A 20,192-nucleotide genomic window follows, 5' to 3' on the forward strand; every position below is an offset into this window, starting at 1 on the left:
GGGAGAACACTCAGAAAGACAAAAAATACACACTTCCCAAGCCCTGGAAGATGAGCCACTGATTTGATTGGGGGGGGGGGGGGTGGGGGAGAGCATCCGAGTCAGCGGAAAGAGAAGGAAAGCCTAAGCCTACATACAGAGCAACAGAGGAACAGCAAGGGGTCTTGTCGTGATGAAATGGGCAAGAAGAAAAATTACATATGAGCAGAAAATAGAATCTGGGCAATGTTAAGTAGAGGAATCTTGTAAGTGATTTCTACGATTTTTACAGGGTTGATGTTAATACAGACACGATCTAGACAGCTAACTTAGGGCCTCTTTTTTCTTCTTTTAAGAATCTGAAAAGAAATTAGGGCTGGGGAAGAACAACAACAAAATGGGTCACACTTGAAATTGCACAAGGGACACCGACTCAGGTATGACAGCCGAACATTCCCCGCCACCATGGTTTCCTGTGGTGTTCATGGCTCTAAGAAGAGGGGAGAGCCACAACTTTTCAACAAAATGATGGGGGCCAGTCCGATGCACCTGGGAAAAGTCTTCATTTGCCATGTTAAACACCATGTGTTTAACGCCGCACCGAACCCCGTGAAGCAGGTGGGGCCGGTGTAGCCTAGAGGTGAGGGATCTGAGATCGACCCCTGGGGGATGGTCTACAGTAGGGTTCACTGAGCCTGCGGGGGAGTCAGGCTCGAATTAGAGGGCGACACCTCGCCCGGCATTCCCGGCTCCCCCGGGAGCCCCAGCCGCACCGCCGAGTCTGGGGCTGACTGCAGAGGGCGGCGGCGCCGCACAGGGCCTTGAGGCTCAAAGAGGGAGCCTACGAAGACCCCGGAGCGCCCTCCACGCCGAGCCCACCGATCCTCCCCAGCCCGCAACCCGGAGCCTCGCTCGAGCCCACCGACCCACTCACAATTCCTTAATCAGCACCATCTTCCGGGAAGCCCTCACAGCTGCCGCCGCCAGCCGCCACCGCCGGGCCTCTCAACACGCATGCGCAGCCCCGCCTCTCAATCGTCCGAGCCCCGAGCGCGCCTGCGCGTCCGCACCCTTCCGCCGCGGGCCATTGCGTCAGCGCGCCTGGGGGCTAACCCCGCCTAGTCCACGCCCCGTTCTCGGCGCACGAGACCTCCACTGCGGCTGCGTGGCCCCTTGGCGCGCTCCTGAAGCTTGGAGTGCGCCTGCGTACACTCGGCGGGTGCTGGGGCTAGCACGCCCGACGTTCTCACGCCAGCCTGTGTCTCTCAGGCCAACTGTGCAGACTGCGTTTTCGAGTGAATTCTCCTGTCGGGGCCCTAAACGACATCATGCTCACACAGGTGTGGAAGCCGGCGACGCGCCTCAGGTTTAGCAGGGGCGTGTTCTAGAAACCCAGACCAGTGTTTCAACCCTGATGTGTTCGCCCCTTGTCCTAGCTAACCTTTTTAAGGGTACGTCTGGTTGGCCTGTGTTGTGTCTGCTCTATGCTTGTCTGATGCCTACTGAGGCTCTGGATCACGTGGAACTGGAGATGCAGACTGTTGTGAAATGCCTTGTGGGTGCCGGGAACCAAACCTGGGTCCTCTGCCAGAACCCCAGTGTTCTCAACAGCTCAGCCCCTGTCCAAAACGTTCAGTCCTCAACAAATGCAACTTTCGCATGACAGAGAGACCCAGACCCAGTTGGATTAGGCGAATTCTATCTGCCCTTGGGCATTGGTTTCATCATTATGTGCTCTCAGGGCAAAGACCTCATTACAGGGTGAATGAAAGTTAAATTTTACTAAGACTAATCAAAAATCCGTCCAACACGGGCTTTAAGCACTACTTGATGTAACAACTCTGATAAAACAATTTTGAAACAGTCACTTCTTAAGTACTACTCTTGGACACAGTCTTTCACTCTGCTTCCTCCATCCGTGAAATTCATAACTTAGCATCCAATGACCTTTTAGTGGGGTTTCTAGGGAACTAGTGAACTGCAGAAATTATAGGCATAATTTCATGTCAACGGGCATTTTAGCTTAAATTTGCTTACTCTGTACTTTGTGTCAGACCATATTTTTTCCCTCCTCAGATGATCTTGAAATTATTTTCATGAAAACTAGAAATAGTCCCAGCGTTCTCTTGGTGTGTGTGTGTGTGTGTGTGTGTGTGTGTGTGTGTGTGTGTGTGTTTTAAGTGATTTATTTCTCTTTGCCTGCCTGTATACCTGGGTGAGACAGATCCCCTGGTACTGGAGTTTCAAAGGGTTGTGAGTTGCCATGTGGGTGCTGGAAATTGAACCCAGATCCTCTGGAAGAACCACCAGTGCTCTTAACTGCTGAGCCAGCCATCTCTCCAACCCCAGTCCCAAGCATTCTTTAATTTTGTTAGATTATCAGAGAATAGGTCAGTTGTCCCAATTTGAGAAACTAGGTTGGACATTGGAGTTGAAGACCTGGGCCTGAATCCTGGCTGGTTGACTTTCAAGATACCTGGAGTAAAGAATCTTGCAGAGACTTAATTTATACAACCAAAAATAGGTGACTATTTAGAGAATGAAAGGTAAGAAGGGGCTGGAGATAAAGCTCAGTTTATAGAGTACTTGCCTAATGTGCTAGCAGTGAGTTCAGTCTTCAACACCACAAAAAAGTCAAAGTTACATGAAGCACCTATGTAATATATCACGTGGTAATCGATGGCTTTTGAATGGTAACCATATAAAAACTTGCAGGAATCAGCAACGGTAAATTAAAATGTGAAGCCAAATTGGGGACTAGAGAGATAAAACTACTTACTGCTCTTCCAGAAGACCAGGACCTACCTACTATCAGGTTATCAGGTGGCTCAAAGCCACCTGTAACTCCAGTTCCAGGAGACCATACATGTAACTTTTTTATTATTAAGTAATGATTTTGTTTATTCTTTGAGAATTTCTTCTCTCCCTTCCCCTCCCATGTCTGACCACATTCTTCCCCCCCCCCCCCCCGCAAACTGAAGGCCTTCTTTTATCATTATTATTGCAAATACATATAAATGAATGAGCATGTAAATACAAAACATAGCAGGCGGCATGGTGGTGCATGCCCTTAATCCCAGCACTTGGGAGGTAGAGGCAGGCCCACCTCTGAGTTCAGTGCCAGCCTGGTCTACACAGAGACCCTGTCTCGAAAAACCAAATACAAACGTATACGTATACATACAATACATACAACTTGTGAGTCCATTCAGTGTTGTCTACATGTATAAGTTTCTAGGGCTGACCACTCAGTATTAGATAACCAGTCAGGGGGCTCATCCCTAGGGAAGGCTAATTCTCTGTTTGCTTCTGTCTGGAGTCCAGTTGTTACTTGCCCATAGATCTTAATCTAGGAGTGGGGGTAAGATTTTTTTCCATCTACCTTGGGATGTCAAATGTCTTTGGCATTGTTCCAGTCTTGTTAAGGAAGCCATGTTGAGATTTAGGGGAAGGCTAACTTCCTGGCTCTTGCAATACTCCCACCCCCTCTTCTGTCTTGTTCCCTGAGTATTAATGGGGTTGAAGACCTGGGCCTGAATCCTGGCTCATTGACTTCAAGATACCTGAAGTAAAGAATCTTGCAAGGATTGTGTTGTAGATGTATCAGCCGGGTTTGGGCTCCCCATGTCAGTGCCCTGTGCATTTTGACCACTGTGGCTTTCTGCAGTGGTCTCCTGCTGCTGCAAAAAAGGATCTTTGATGAGGACTGAGATACACTCTTACGGGCTGGTATTAGGGCAAATACTTAGAATGCAGGTAGGGATTCTGCAGGTAAAGTGGCAGTTGTAGCTTCTCTGAGATCCGTGGCTTCCCTAGCCACATGTAGTTGGCTGCGTTTTCAGAACTAGCATCATGTCCTTCCTGTTAATTGGGCCTTTTTCCAATTAGACAGCAGCTGGTTACTGTATTTGTAGGGATTCCCTAGAGGAATGGAACCAATAGAATAAATACACAAGAACAGTTGCTCAGACCACGAGGCTGGTCTTTGGTATATGTCGTAATCCTGAAGTTGTAGCGAGGGAAGCAGGCAAAGAGGAAAAACTTCTTTTCTCCTTGTCCTTCATATCAGCTGCCACCAGAGTGTGACCCAGATTCAAGGTAGGTCCTCTGACCACAAATGATCCACTTCACTAAAATCCCTCACAGGCGTGCACAGTGTATAGGCTTAGATTTTTAATAAGGGCTCTCAAACACTTCAACACCACCTCCCCACCCCCACCCTCCCGCTTCTAGCCCACCATCCAAAGGGAGGGGAGAAAAGACGGTAAATAGGACAAGGGGATGTGGACCTGTTTAGAAGTAGTTCTTTGTAGGTGATTCCAATCTGTCAGGATACCAGCAGCCCAGTTGAGTAGTGTCAGGATACCAAACACAGTCAGCAGGGGTGGCATGATCCAGCGGAAACAGCCAGGCCTCTCCTGAATTGGCACGAGTCAGTGGGAGCTACCAGGTCCATCAGGGATGCCAGGAAAAGTTCTCTGCAGTGCATCTCAATGAAGGCAAGATCAGCAAAGATAAAACCAAAGAAGCAGTTGCAAGGCCACCTATGCAAGCACACAGTAACTGTTCGTTGAGTTCTGTTTATACTCTCTGCAAACATCACATTCCCTCCCATAGGTCTCGCCTCAGCAAAACACCATGTGAGTCTGTACCACATGACACTACCAGACATTTCCACACCAACAGTGACTTGGGTTTGTAGTTGATTCCGAATGTCATAAGGATGACAACCAAGAGTAGCCACAATAAGTTCACCCCTTGCCCACTTGGCACACAGTCATGTCTCCTTACGCCGTGCTTAGTTTCCAAATGAAAGCAAACAAGTTATAGTTATGCCTAACGCCGTGTAACTATCTACAAACAACCACAAACGCATTATATAAGGATAGGTAGCAGCATCCTTTTTTAATATCTCAACTCTTAGTATGATAACTGAGCAAAAAAAAAAGAAAAAAAGAAAAAGAAAAAGTAAGGACATGACTGCCCGTAGGTGTGGTGGAGAAGGTTTATTATAGATAAAGGGAGAACATAATCAGAGACAGGGACATCTGGGAGAATCCAGAATGAACGTAACCCTGAGCTGGTCCATGTGAGAGAGGGGGAGAGAAGAGCCAAATCAAGAGGTCATGAGGGTAAAGGGTATACTGAAGAGAGCTGGGGGAAGGGCAGCTCAGCCTCTGGACTGGAAACATTTAGAGGATGGAACAGGTTATGTTAGCCATACCCTGTAACAGGTAGGGACTGAGGGATGGTGGGAGAACCTGACAGCCATATCTGCTTTGATGCGTTACTCAGGTACCTGTCCTGCTTTGAACATGCTTGGCCCAGGGAGTGGCATTATTTGGAGGTATGGCCTTGTTGGAATAGATAAATCACTGTGGGCGTGGGCTTTAAGACCCTCATCCTAGCTGCCTGGAAATCTGTCTTCCACTAGCAGCTTTAAGGTGAAGAGGTAGAACTCTCAGCTCCTCCTGCACCATGCCTGCCTGGATGCTGCCATGCTCCCACCTTGGTGATAATGGACTGAACCTGTAAGCCAGCCCCAATTAAATGTTGTCCCTATAAGAGTTGCCTTGGTCATGGTGTCTCTTCACAGCAGTAAAACCCTGAGACAGTACCTCAGACATTTGTCCAGGGTACGAGACCTAAGGATATCCACTGATATTATCTCAATTAATATTGCATTACATGATGAGGAAATCGAGGAAAGAGAGCACAAATATCTACACAAACACAACAAAATATGATGGAAACACTCATGTAAATTGCAGTCCTTGTTTCTGCAACTGGTCACATGGCCTTAGATGGTATTTAGAACTACCTTCCTCTGTTACCCATTCTGTATTAACTCCCACCCCCAGCAAGCACCTCAGCAGGTCTTAGTTCTTTCCTGGAGGAGGGACCCATACCTTCCTTCCTGAAGGATCTGTGCTCTTTGTCATCCTGCCCAGTTTGGGATGTTATAGTTTCCTGTTGACATGGTATCACAGGACATAGCAGCACAACTGATGCCCTAGAGGGTCTCCTAAACTCCATTCATAACCTTTTTCACTTCCATTGTGGAGAAGTGTTCTGATTTCTCCTTCATAATTTGGATTTCTCTCGTAATCTGTTATTCCTTTCTTAGCCTGTTGCCTTAAGGGCATCAGAACCTCAAAATGACCATGCTGAAGTCTGAGCTCCCCCTGTTGAGTGCAATGTTTGTTGTCTTTCCTGGCAGAAGCATTCCCACCACCTGTAGAACCAAAACTTCTAGGCCTGCAGAACTTAAGTTAGCAAGAACAGGAAGCAAACATCTTCCTAGTGGGTCAGTAGGGATGAGAGTGAGATCCCCTCCACCCTCTTTTCATCCCCTGCTTCCTGGACCCATGAATCCTGGCTGTGTATCTTAGGGTTCCCATTGCTGTGAAGAGACACCATGACCAAGGCAACTCTTATAAGGGACAACGTCTATTTAGGGCTGGCTTATAGTTCCAGAGGTTCAGTCCATTATCATGGCAGGAAAACTGGCAGCATCCAAGCAGACATGGTGCTGGAGGAGCTGAGAGTGCAACATCTTGATCCAAAGGTAGCAGGGGGAGACTGTCATCCAATGGCAGCCAGAAAGAGGGTCTCTCTTTTGCAATGGGTGGGGCTCAAGCATAGGACCTCAAAGCCCACCCCCACAGTGACAAACTTCCTCCAACAAGGCCACACCCACTCCAACAAGACGGCAGCTTCTAAGGGTACCAGTTACCATGGGCCAAGCATGTTCAAGCCACCATCCTGTGGAAGAAACTATACCATATATTAGACAATGAGTCAAAGTACATAATCCCTTTTAGACAACCCTGCCCTAGCCCTCCAGGCTACTGCTCCCCCACCCCATCGCCGTTACAAGGCACTGTAACTGTGTCTTCAAAAGGCTATTTCATTACTTTGTAAAGCCAACGACTTCAGGTGACTTCAGAGGACTTGGTAAGGCCAGTGATTTTATGAGCACAGGCCTACTGTTAAACTTCTTTGAACTGTCAAGTGAGTTCCTTGGTCAGAAGCAGTACTGCATGGAATACCATGATGGCGGATAAGTCATTCTGTAATTCCATGAGTGGTAGTGTTGGCAGAAGCGTTACATTCAGGAAAGGCAAACCCATATCGAATATGAATACCTAATCTAGTAAGGACAAAGCATTGTCCTTTCCACAGAGGAAGTGATCCAATGTAGTCAGCCTGCCACCAGGTCACTGGGGGGGGGGGTCACCCAGGGCAATGGTACCATATTTGGGGCTGAGTGTTGTTCTCTGCTGTTGGCAGATCTGGCACTCAGTGACAGCCAGAGCCTTGGTGAGTGGAAGTTCATGTTGTCGAGTCCATGTTTAACCCCCATCTCTGCCACCATAGCTATTCTGTTCATATGCCCATTGGGCAGTGGCAGGGAATGCTGGGGAAAGAGGCTGACTGTCCAATGAACAGGTCATCCTGTCTACTTTATTATTGAACTCTTCCTCTGCTGAAGTCACCTTGTGATGATCATTTACTTGGGATACAGTGTCTTTACGTCTTTTGCCAATTCAGAGGTCTATCCAGATACTTCTTCCCCAGATGTCTTTCTCACAAATTTTCCAATCATGTTATTTCCAGAGTCCCCAAACATCCAGCCAACACATTGGTTACAGACTATCAATCAGTACATGTAGATCTGGCCATATGTCCTGCCAAGCAGAATGTACAACCATGTGTACTACCCAGAGCTCTGCCCACTGTGAAGATTTTCCTTCACTTGCATCTTTCAGGGTCATCCCAGGGGTTGCAACGCTTCAGCTATCCACTTCTGGGTGGTGCTTGCAAAACATGTAGAACAATTAGTAAACCATGCCCTTGCCTTCCTCAGTCAACTGATCATAGGGCACACTCCATGAGCCTATAGGCGCATGCTTGGCAGTAGACCCCATTGGAACAGGAGTAGAAAAGATAATTTGGGCAACTTCTTCCTGTACCTTGCCTTTGCTTTCAGTACCTGCTCAGGCATGACCACATACATATACATTTGATAATGGCTGGCTGATGTGCACATCCTACTTTATGGCTCAATGGGTCAGATAATATCTAGCTTAGGCCACATGATAACCTGGTGGTCTACTGTCAAAAGTTCAAGTTTCCACTGAGGCCCAGTAGCAAGCCAAGAGCTGTCTCTCTTAAGGGAGAATTTTTGTCTGCAGGATGGTAAATCCTTGCTCCAAAATCCCAAGGATCTCCTCTGTGATTCACCTATAGGGACCTATCAAAGGCATCCCTGTCTGCCACTGACACTTCAAGTACCATTGGGTCTGCTGGATCATACTGTCCAAGTGGTAGAGCAGCCTGGACCTGTTGAAGAGCCTTCTGTTCCATGCTTTACTGAAAGCTAGGATTTTTCCCTTGTCACTTGGTAGATGTAGTCAAGCTGGCAACCAAGAATAGCCATCACTATTTAATGCCACGACATTGTACATCTAGGGATACCTTGCCCATTGGTTCTTGTTATGGCTCAAAGACACCACAGCTAGGTGAGTCTGTTGATTGCTTTCCTCCCTCAGGTGCTTGCATGCCTCATTAGACTATAGTGAAAGCTAGTAGTGTTCGGAGAGGAAGCTTTTGGGTTGGGTCCAGCTCACATATTTTGTCCAAAGTGCATGGTGTCTTCAGCAATAAAGGCTTACCTCCAACTTGTAGGGGGCAGCCAAGAGCAATAGCAATAGGCTGTATTATTTTGGGGAGTCTCTTGTGCTCCCCTGACAACTCAAAAAAAGTTTTTCATACCCGGTACTGGGGGGTTTATTAGACAGTCTATGGCTCTTGTGAGGAGTGTTATCACCCTAATTGGCATCAGTTCATTTAAGCCATATATGTGTATTATACATTATGTTTATTGAATGTAGCAATTCTCTATGTCTTTTTCAAATGCTCTTAGTTTTCTTTTTTCTTTTTTTGCTCCTCCTTCCTTCTCTTGTATTGTTGCCTATGGTCCCTCTCCAGTTAAAGCCTAACACCTGGTTTTGTTTTTTTCCATTTCCCTCTTTGGGTCTCCTGATGTTTCCCTCTCTAGAGCTCTCTTCCCTCTCCTATCTTTGCTTCACTTTCCTGGTCTGTGGTTACTCCAGGTTATTTATTTAGCTGAAGATACCCATGTAGAAACCACAGGCTAGAGAGAAGACGCAGCGTTTGTCTTTCTGGGTCTGGGATATATATTATATAATATATCCGAGGTGTGTCCATTACCTGCAAATTCCATGGTTTTCCTTTTCCTCACTGCTGAAAACTATTCCATTGTATATGTGTAGCACATTGCATCATCGTTGGAAGGACATATACATTGTTTCTATCTCCTGAGGATGGGTACATTGTTTCCATTTCCTGGCTAGTGTTACTTCAGCCACAGCAGGCTGAGCATTTATCTGTGGAGTTCTTCACCAGTGCAACAGCTGAGTCTTATAATAGGTTTAGTTTTTTGAGGGTTCTCCACAGGGCTTTCCAGAGAAGCTGACCAGTTTACACTCCCACCACCAGTTACTGAGGTTCTCTCTCAGGATCACAACGCTTGTCAGTTGTGCCATTGCTCTTTGCCATTCTGACTGGGGGTGGGATTAAATCTCAGTGTTGTTTTTCTTTTAAGATTTATTTATTTTATATATGTTAGTATACTGACACACTGTCTTCAGACACACCAGAACAGGGCATCAGATCCCATTACAGATTGTTGTGAACCACCATGTGGTTGCTGGGAAGTGAACTCAGAACCTCTGGAAGAGCAGTGGGTGCTCTTAATCACTGAACCATCTCTCCAGCCCCTCAGTGTTGTTTTAATTTGTATTTTCCTAATTGTTAAACACTGAGATATTTCTTAGTCTTTTATTAAAAACTGGATTGTTTTCTTGATGTTTTTTAGCTCTTTATATATTCTGGATATTAATCCTCTGTCAGATATATAGCTAGCAAATACTCTCTCCCACTCAACTGTTTCTTTAGCTGTGCAGAAGCTTCTGAGTGTGAGGAACCACTTGTTATTTGTTGTCTTTGACTCCTGGGCAAATGGAATCCTCTGCAGAAAGTCCTAACCCTCCAAGCCTATTTATGACTTTTACATTTATTGACTTGCATATGTCGAACCATCTCTGCATCTTTGATGGAATTCCACTGTGAATCCATCTGTGCCTGACATTCTTAGTAGTTATATGATTTTGTTTTGTTTTGTTTTGTTTTTGTAACTGTTCCAGTCCTCTCTGTGTGTAAGTCTTTGATCTCTTCTTAGTTTAAGCTCTGTGGTTTGGATGAACCTAAAATCCATCTACTTCTTTTAGATTTTCCAATTTAATGGAATACAGATTTTCACAGTACTGTCTTATAATGTTTAGGTTTCTTTGGTGCCTGTTGTAATGTTTCCTTGTTCATTCTTACATATGTTAATTTGGGTTCTTTATTTCTCGGTTGGTTGGGTCAAGGTTCTGTCAGTCTTGCTCATCTTCTCAATGAACCAGTCTTTAAATTGATTCTTTTTCCTATTTCATTAATTTCTGCTGATTTTTATTATTTCTAGCCATCTACAAGATTTAAGTTTGATTTGTTCTTGTTTTCCCAAATTCTTGATTTGCATCATTAAGTCATTTATTTGTATCCTGATTTTTTTTTGATGTAGGCAGTTAGAGCTATGAATTTCTCTCAAATGGATGCTTTTGATGTGTCTTAAGAGGTTTTGTTGTTTTAGTTTAGTTCCAGGAATTTTAGAAAATGCTTTCATGATTCTGTCATCATTCAGTAATGATTTGTTTAGTCTCATGAGTCGTGGACTTGCTAGAGATTTGTTTGCTGTTGATTTTAAGTTTTATTGCATTATGTTCAGACAGGATGCAGATTCATTTTGTATCCCAGGCTGTGGTCTATTTTAGAAAAGCTGTCCGGAGTCACTGAGTAGCATTACGTTCTTTAGTGTCTGGGTAGGATATTCTGTAGAGATACCTGTTAGGTCCGTGTACGGTATCATTTAATTCTATTTTATTATAATCATTGTTGTCCAGTGACCTGTCCATTGGAGGAAGTGGCATATTGAAATCACCCACTATTGGGTTGGTATTAGTCTGTCTTTCCACTTGTATGCTTTTTATTAAATTGGATGCACTGGGGTTTGGTACACATACATTTAGTATTATAAAGTCTTCTTGGCTAATCAATCCCTTAACAAGAATGAAGTGCCCTTCTAGATTGAAATCTGGTTGTCAGATATCAGGCTAGGAGTACCTACTTGCTTCCTGGTCCCATTTGCTTGGAATAATTTTTTCCGTCCTTTCACTGCAAGCTGGTACCTCCCTTTAAAGTTAAGGTGAGTTTCTTGTAGACCAAAGAAAGATGTGCTTGGTATTGCAGTCCACTCGGCTAGCCTGTATCTTTTGACTAGCCAGTTGAGGTCATTGATGTTTAAAGTTATTATTGAAAAGTGTGTGCTGGTTGCTGTCATTTTGGTTCGTTGTTGTTGTTTGTGGCCTCGTTCATCTATTTTTGTTTCCTTTGTAGAGTCTTTTGAGTAACACCTCTCTTCATTTCAAAGCATTGCTTCTAGTATTCTCTTTAGGGTTGGTTTGGTGGACATGAATCCTTTTAGACTAGGTGTACCATGCAGAGGTCTTTCTCTCTTCAACTACGGCAGATAGTTTTTCTGGGTATAGTAGTCTAGATAGTCATGGTCTTTTAGAATCTGAAGTACACTGCTCCAGACTTTTTGTGGGTACAATGCTTTTGTGCACTGTAAAGATTATCTTTGTATTATTCAAATGCTGATTTCTCTGTCCCCCTATCCTGTTGCAATAGGGACATGGTATTATAATTCTCATTCCGAGTATTTCCTGTTTAAATGGTTGTGTAAACATTGCCCTCCATTTATTCACTGACTTGTTAATGAAAGCTGAGCAGTCGAGAGTTTGTCCTGCAGGATTGTGTGGTATATCTCTAACAGGCATGTATTCATCAGCTTTAATTTTGAAAGGAGTTTTCAAGAAAACTATCATCTCTAGTAAATGTGCAATCTCAGACTCGGCCTTTCCAGAAATCAGGGCAGAAGCTCTTTGGAATTCTGAGTATGTATCAATTGTATGATGTATCAACACGTGCACCCATCTCAATTCTTCAAATTCTACAAAATGAAACACATAAGCTATTGTAATATATTGCTCTAAGTTAGTATCCATAAGTAGAGTCTGGATTCTTAATTCAATATATTGCATTTTTTTTATGGGCTGCCATTCTAAAATTTAATAGCCCTGTGGATATCTTTCATCTGAAACTACCACTTTCGGTGTTATTGTAAGTTCCAGATTGGATTCTTTTGAAGGTTTTTAATTTTAATTTAAAATATCCTCTAGCCTATGTTTTATGGCCTCTATTCTGACGTCTAATTTCTTATTCTCCTCTTTTTTCAAAGTCTGTTTGAGTTCGATCTTTCTTAGAGCTGATATATAGAACTACAGTTATTACTGAACAGATTATTGTCTGTTGTCAGCCAAAACAAAAACACACTTCCCTCTTTTACAGTGTTTCCATCTTTTAATGGGTTCCTGGGAAAAAGACACACACAACCTTTATATTCATAGTAAGCCTTTAACAGCACAAGAGCTTGGTAGAATACCTACCCTCTATGCTATTAGAATTACTTTCCTATGGATAAGACCAAAATAACATTATTATCCAAATAATATGGATAACATTGTTACTATGTTTCATCTTGGCTGGTCTTAACTACAGTTGGCCAGCCCTCAGGGCCACGTTTTCATGACTCTATCTAACTGATGGCAACTTATCTCTCCTCCTCCACTTTCTTCTTCTCTGACCCCAAGCCTGGGAAACCTAAACCCCACCATTGTCTCTTCTGCCCAGCTATTGGCTGCTGACATCTTTATTTACCAACCAGAAATAACTTGAGGGCAGGGTCATAGGTCTAAATACAGATTCCAGGTTTTGAGGGCCCGCACTTAGCCTTACAGTAGACAACAAGACCAAACCTCAACAGGTTGGTCCAGTGGTATGTGTACAAATGTTAAATTCTGAACCCTAAGATCTGGTTACGGTCCAGGTGAGTTCTCACAGACAACAGCCTTTGCTGTGAAAAACTTGCTCCCCAATTTAATTCCTAATTGGTCAATAAATGGCTGGGCATATGACTGGGCAGAAAGTATAGGAAGGCGGGCCTTAGAATGAAGAGGAGGGGATCTCAAGAGAGACCATGGAGGAGAAGGAAGAGGAGGAGGGGGGGAGGAGAGGGGAAGGAGGAGGACTGGGAGAGCAGGAGGTCCTCATTAGATGAGATAGGCTAAGAGCATGTGGCCAAGAGAAGTACACCCGGAGGTCAGACTAATTGGAGCAAAAACAGCCCAGGAGACATCAGTTAGGTAAGAGGTGACTGGCGTTTGCATAGGTTTTAACAGGTGGAGGGATTAATATAGCTCAGTGCCTGCCCAGCTCAGAGCCAACAGCTTTTTAACAAATTACAGTGTTTCTATGTCGTTTACTTGGGAACTTACAGACAAGAAGTGGGGTAGAAACTCCCAGTACACATTAAGGAGTAAAAGGGGGTGTACTGATCCCCAGAAAAATAAGCACTGCAATAGCTCTTCTAGAATTCAATGGAGAAACAAGCTGAGTTTTGGATGGATTTTCCTTTACATGTGAGCTTGTTTCTTTCTTTTGTTGTTTTTTGTTTTTCCCTGCTGCCTTTCATGCTCATGATATGCCATGGGGAGTTTTCTTTTTCTTGTCTTGTGTATTTGGTGTTCTGTGTGCTTTTTGCATCTGTTTTGGTATGCCTCCCCTCAGTTTGGGGAAGTTTTCTTCTGTAATCTTGTTTAAGTTCAGTGCTCTATGCCCCTGAGCTGGGGTCTTCCCCTTCGTCTATAATCAAAGATTTGGTCTTCTGTGATGTCTCACTGTTCCTGCACATTCCTCCCGTCTGCTTTTAGTATTTTTCATATTTACTTCTGTGGTTCTAATTTCTCAGCTCCATCTTTGAGACCTGATATTCTGTTTTCTCTTTGATTACCATCCTGTGTTGTCTATCCATCCTCTTTTTCTTTGTCTGTGTCTCTCTCTTTGACTCTCTCTGACTCTCTCTCTCCCTCTCTCTCTCTCTCTGTGTCTGTCTCTGTCTGTCTGTGTCTGTCTATCTCTGTGTCTCTGTCTCTCTCTCTGTGTCTCTGTGTGTCTCTGTGTCTGTCTGTCTCTGTCTCTGTCTGTCTATCTCTGTGTCTGTCTGTCTGTCTCTCTGTCCCTCTCTCTTCCCTCCCTCCCTCCCTCCTTTCCTTCCTTCCTTCCACTGGGTTGTGTACCACAGTGTGCATGTAGGTCCCAGGGACTGAAGTCGGGTCAGCAGGCTTGGTGGTCGGCCCGGCACCTGCTGAACCCTGTCAGCAGGCTGATGACTGTACCTGTGAGACGTCCCCTCTGAGTTTCCTGACTGGGCTATTGGGATTTGCAGTTTCATCTTCATTTCAGCATGCGTTCTCATCAGTTCTTCTCTTACTAATTTGGCTTTGAGGTCCTGGAGTGGGTCTATCTTTCTGTGCAGCCATCTTTGTCTTTTCTTGGGCATCACTCAGCACTTATTTTCTTTCCATTCATTAAACCATTTCTGTTTACTTTAAACTCTGTGCCTTCCTTGATGTTCGTGATTGTTGGTTAAAGATCTGTGTCCTGAGGTACATGTAAGTAGTTCTCACTGGAGGACATTTCCATGTGACTGATTGATGGTGCTGGTGGTAGTGGTGGTGGTGAGGGTCGGCGTGTTGTTTGTGTTTTTGCAGTGAGACCTGGACATCTGGACTTTTTTTCACTGATTGTGTGTCTGACATGGACACACACAGCTGGCTGGGTTGGCACACAGGTTGTGCATCGTGAACAAAGCCTGGAGTCTGGGAAGGCACAGATGAGGCCAGAAGACTGGACGTGGGACCTGGGCTTTATCTAAGGATTGGGGTGAGTAGGACATTCAGGGTTCAGGAACTGATGTACTAGACTGGATTGCAACAACATGGTATGCTGGGCAGGGAGGGCACACACAATCAGTGAAAAAAAGTCCAGATGTCCAGGTCTCACTGCAAAAACACAAACAACACGCCAACCCTCACCACCACCACTACCACCAGCACCATCAATCAGAAGATGGATGTGGCATGGGGTCAGGAGGAAACAAGATCTTGAGGTCCATATCTTTTATTTTTTTCAATCCTAAAAATATATAAAAAAAGAAAAAGAAAGTCAGGATCCTAAACATTGTTCTCAGCACCTGTTCTTTGTTCTGATACACGAATGATTATGTGCCTGCTGTATAGCGAGATGGCTCAGCAAGTAAGACTGCCACTGCCAAGCCTGATGACCCGAGTTCAATCCCAGGTAGAAGGAGAAAACTAACTTCCACAAGCTGCCCTCTGACCGTCACACATGACATCTTGTATGTACATCACACACAGAGAGAGAGAGAGAGAGAGAGAGAGAAATAAATGACTGGGAAAAACATTTAAGAGTGTGTGTTTATCGGGCCAGTGAGATGATCCACTGGTGAACAGTTAGTGCTAGCCAAATGACCCAGACTCCTTCTTTGGACCTACGCAATGGTGGAAGGAGAGAACTGCCTCTACAAACTGTCCTCTCGAGGCAGGATAGGGAGGGCAATATGGGGATATCAGGGAGAGAGGAGCACCTCATCTTGGGGTCTGAGCGGAGCAACAAGAACTGCAGCACAATGGACAACATTTGCCGAGGAGCTGCTGACATATGTGAATACTCCTGTCCCATAGAGATGCTGTGTGCTAAAGTGGCAGTGACACAGGCATAAGAATTATGGCCTGGGGCAGGGACTCATTCCTTTCTGTAGAAAGTGCTGGAGAATCTAAAACAGAAGCGTTCAGAGTAAAGATACCTTCCATACTGCCATGGGACAGACTAATTCTTTTATACCACAATCCTACCAAGTGCCCCTCAGGAACTAACTTTAACCCCACCAGGACCCCGAATATGACTGTTGTAGGAACAACAAACTGTGACTCATTTTGGGGTGCTTACACTCTTAGGAGCCATACTTTCTTACAAACAGATCTCTTTGTCTTAACCATCATATTTAAGATTGTAGTCAGTACCTTTTTTTTTCTTTTTCTTTTTTTCGGAGCTGGGGACCAAACCCAGGGCCTTGCGGTTGCTAGGCAAGCGCTCTACCACTGAGCCAAATCCCCAACCCCTAGTCAGTACCTTTAATGTAGCCTCCAGTTCTGCCTCACCAGCTGGCTCCCTGAAACTCCCTCCAGTGTGGAGACTGCAAATCTTGGTTTGCTCTGAGCCAAGGTCCTTAAAACTCGAGGGGACCCCCTTGGGCTGCTAAAGGTAGCATTGGGGAGCTTTGCCTCCTTTACCTGCTACCCCAAATACTGACATTCCAACTTCCACACACATGCTGTGGTACAACTCCATCTCCTTTCATTTCAGCAATGCATGGATAAACGACAGAGTTTATAAGACAGAGTGTACCTGTATGTGTGTTTCTGTGTTGACAATGGCTATAATACTTGACTTCCCCTACAATGCATAGACAGATTGCAGAACTGTGTCACGTTGTCTGTGGGTTTGGGGCAATGATTTTTTTTTTTTTGAGACAAGGACTCAGGTAGTCCTGGCTGGCCTTGAACTCCTAATCGTCCTGCTCCCACCCCCAAATGCTGGGTTGCCTCACCTGGCCTTGGCACTTCGTTTACAGCTGAGTTTCTCTGCTTCTGTGTTGGGCATTTTGGACCAGAGGATTATTTTGTGCAGAAGTTCTTCAAGTAGAAAGTCTTCTAACATCCTGTTCTATCCACTGCCTAGTTCCCCTTAGGTCCTGGAAATCCTAATTGTCTCCAGATCTCACTCATTGTCACCTGTGACAAAATTGCCTCTAGTTAAGAATGACTATGTACACTTACTGAAGAGAAGGTTCCACCAACACTGAGAGTTCTCAGTCTTCCCAGCCACTGCTCCGTCTTCTAATGCGTGGGTGGTACTGAGTAATAAAGGGGGTACCCAAAGGGGCATACCGATTTAGATGGATAGTTTAAATATTCTGTCAAATACCTCTTTGTTAAGCTTACCTTTTTAAGAGCTTCACGCCACCGACGTACACAGATGTGTCTGGCTATACTTCACACATCCTGGGTGGTGCATGTCATCCCAGCCATTTTTAGGTTTGTTTGTTTTCTTACTGGGTTGTAAGAGGTTATTTATGTATATTCCAAATATTGGTCCTTTCTCAGACCTGTGTGTTACAAGTGTCTGCTCCAAAGGCAGTAGCTTGCCTTTCTGTTTTTAAAAGAAAGTCTCAGGTGTCTGGTGGCATACTGCCTAAAGCCTGGCAACCAGAGGAGGGTCCATCCCTGGGACCCACATAGTACAAGGACGCGAATGGGCCCCAAGGATGCAGATTAGCCCCAAGAACACAGATGAGCCCCACAGACGGGGATGAGCCCCAAGCATTCAGATGAGTCCCAAGGATGGGGATGGATGGCCCCATGGACTCGATGGGTCCCACAGACACAGATAAGCCCCATGGACAGGCATGAGCTCCATAGACACAGATGAGCCCCATGCTCTGCTCTCTGATTTCCGCATGTGTACTGTGCATGGGTTCTTTGTGAATTTTAAAATTTCCATGAAAAGTTATTACCATTTTTTTTCCTTCACGGCTCATTGTTTTTCTGTCCTATTTAGGAAATCTTTGCATCCTGGATCACACAGCTTTCGATTTTGTTCTTGAACAGTTTTCCAGAGTGGAATCTGAGACTGACCTTTTCCATTCACTCGGGTTTCCTGACCTTTCGTTCATTCACTTTTTAAAACAGTTTCATTTGTGTGGGGCTATTTCTCTCCTAGTTTCACTTCCCTCCTTCACTGAAAATCAATTGGCCACATGCTGTGTCTGTCTTTAATTTTTACATGTTTACTTTATGCATGTGGTGTTTTATGCGTATGTGCATGGATGAGCATCTGAGGATGCCCAGTGTCTTTGGAGACTGGAGGAGGAGACCCTGTAGGACATCCTGGAACTGGAGTTATAGATGGTCGTGAGCTGCCACGCAGAGACTGGGGATATAACTTGGATCCTCTGGAAGAGCATCAAGCGCTGAACCACTGAACCGTCTCTCCAGCCTGCAGCTCAGAGTCTTTTTTTTTTTTTTAAAGATTTATTCATTTATTATATGTAAGTACACTGTAGCTGTCTTCAGATACACCAGAAGAGGGCATCGGATCTCTTTACAGATGGTTGTGAGCCACCATGTGGTTGCTGGGAATTGAACTCAGGACCTCTGGAAGAGCAGTCGGGTGCTCTTAACCGCTGAGCCATCTCTCCAGCCCTGCAGCTCAGAGTCTTAATTGATTCCACTGATCTGAGTGTATCATGCTAACAGATGTCACTTTTGAAATGGTGTGTGGTGGACACCTGCACCACAGCACACGTGGCGGTCAGAGGACAGCCTTGTGGAGTTTGTTCTCTCCCTCCACCTTCACAGAGGTTTCAGGGATTGGACTCAGGTGACTGGGCTTTCAGGGCAGACAACTGCTAATTAACTTCCTGTCAATTTGACATAAGCTAGAGTTATCAGAGATGAGGGTACATACATCAGCTGAGGTCTCCATTAGATGGCCTGTGGGTAAGATGGTGGGACATGATCGTTATCAGTGATTGATGTGGGAGGGCCCAGGTGGTCCTAGGTCGTATATGAAAGATATGAACCCAGCAGGAGCAAGCCAGTAAGCAGCACATATCTCTAAGCCTATATGTTCCAAAGTCTACTTTGATAAGTGTTTTTAAACTCTTTAACCTCCCCTCTAGCCCACATCACCAGAGGTAGTGGAAAAGAAAGGCTAATAAGGCAAAGAGGAATGTGGACTTGTTTAGAGATGGTTCTTTGGAGTGAACCCAGTCTTCGTTGTCAGGATATCAGCAGTTCAGGTCACACGAGTCAGCAGCAGTAGCTCAATCCACTCACAATCAACAAGGGCAGTTCAATCCAGAAACAAACGTGAGGCTATACCAATCAGCCCCAGTCCGAGGAAGCAGCAAGAAGCCACCAGAACACCACCAGAAGTTTTTTTGATGCATGTCTTAGTTAGGGTTTTACTGCTGTTAGCAGACACCATGACCAAGGCAAATCTTATAAGGACAACAGTTAATTGAGACTGGCTTACAGGTTCAGAGGTTCAGTCCATTATCATCAAGGTGAGAGCAGGGCAGCATCCAGCCAGGCATGGTGCAGGAGGAGCTGAGAGTTCTACATTTTCATCTGAAGGCTGTAGGAGAATACTGGCTTCCAGGCAGCTAGGATGAGGGTCTTAAAGGCCACACCCACCATAACACACTAACACACCTATTCCAACAGGGCCACACCTACTCCAACAAGGCCACACCTTCTAATTGTGCCACTCCCTGGGCCAAGCATAAACAAACCATAACTGCATTTCTCTCTACAAAGTTCTAACGAATGATAGTGAGCAAAGAAGGCAAAGTGAACCAATGCCACCACATCATCAGCGAAGAGCAGCATCAGCAAAGCTCAAGGAAGACCAACAAAGAGTGGCAAGATGAACCAGTGACGTACGGTGTCACCCACTGTCTATTGGGTTATACTAATATCCTTTCCAAACACCACGTGTGCTCTGTCTGCTCTAGCAAAATGCCTTCCCCAGGCAGCTTCTAGAAAAACACCACATGTCTGTTCTCAGCAAAACATCCTCCCACATGTCTGCTTCAGCAAAAACATCCTCTCATAACATGGTTTCCAGATAAACACCACACGACACAACCGAGTCTCTGAAGGAACCAGAAATTTCAGCTTCACTTCTCCGTACCCTTTGCTTCAGTTCCTGCCTCCAGGTTTCTGAGTTGCCTTCATAATGAACCGTGATTTGGACATAGGCATCAACAAAACACTTTACTCCCTGTGTTTGAAAGAGATATCCCAGATTAGCTTCCATCATTCAAATGTTTGGTGTCTGTTTGGAAAGAATTAGGAGGTATAGCCTTGTTGGAGAAGGTGTGTCACTGGGGAACAGGTTAAGGTTTAAAAAGTCTTCCCACCATCTCCAAGTCTGCTTCCCCCAACCCCATCCTCCTCACCCCAAGTTGGCAGATCAAGATGTGAACTCTCAGCTATTCCTGCCCCTATGCCATTGTGAACACTTAACCCTTTGACACC

At 45.0% G+C, this 20,192-nt stretch overlaps 1 protein-coding gene and 1 long non-coding RNA gene across 10 annotated transcripts in view; one reads left to right on the top strand and one right to left on the bottom strand.

The window, feature by feature from the left end:
* Pitpnb (phosphatidylinositol transfer protein, beta) overlaps window positions 1-986 on the bottom strand; it is a 48,933-nt gene extending 47,947 nt beyond the window's left edge. For 6 of the 7 annotated variants that reach the window (XM_087577551.1, XM_087577552.1, XM_087577547.1 and 3 more), the window contains exon 1: window positions 914-986. Coding sequence is in view for 4 of the 7 variants with exons in the window: in XM_087577547.1 (XP_087433673.1) it covers window positions 914-933 (20 nt within the window). In the remaining 3 variants the exon portion in view is untranslated. The remainder of the gene's footprint in view (window positions 1-913) is intronic. The other variant, NM_053742.2, reaches the window with a different exon arrangement.
* A 199-nt stretch (window positions 987-1,185) lies between these two features.
* LOC134481214 (uncharacterized) overlaps window positions 1,186-20,192 on the top strand; it is a 77,289-nt gene continuing 58,282 nt past the window's right edge. For all 3 annotated transcript variants that reach the window (XR_015634912.1, XR_015634917.1, XR_015634919.1), the window contains exons 1-2: window positions 1,186-1,319; window positions 14,778-14,949. This is a non-coding gene — a long non-coding RNA (uncharacterized LOC134481214). The remainder of the gene's footprint in view (window positions 1,320-14,777; window positions 14,950-20,192) is intronic.

This window comes from Rattus norvegicus, chromosome 12 (assembly GCF_021556685.1).
Source record: "Rattus norvegicus strain SHRSP/BbbUtx chromosome 12, alternate assembly SHRSP_T2T, whole genome shotgun sequence".
NCBI lineage: Eukaryota > Metazoa > Chordata > Mammalia > Rodentia > Muridae > Rattus > Rattus norvegicus.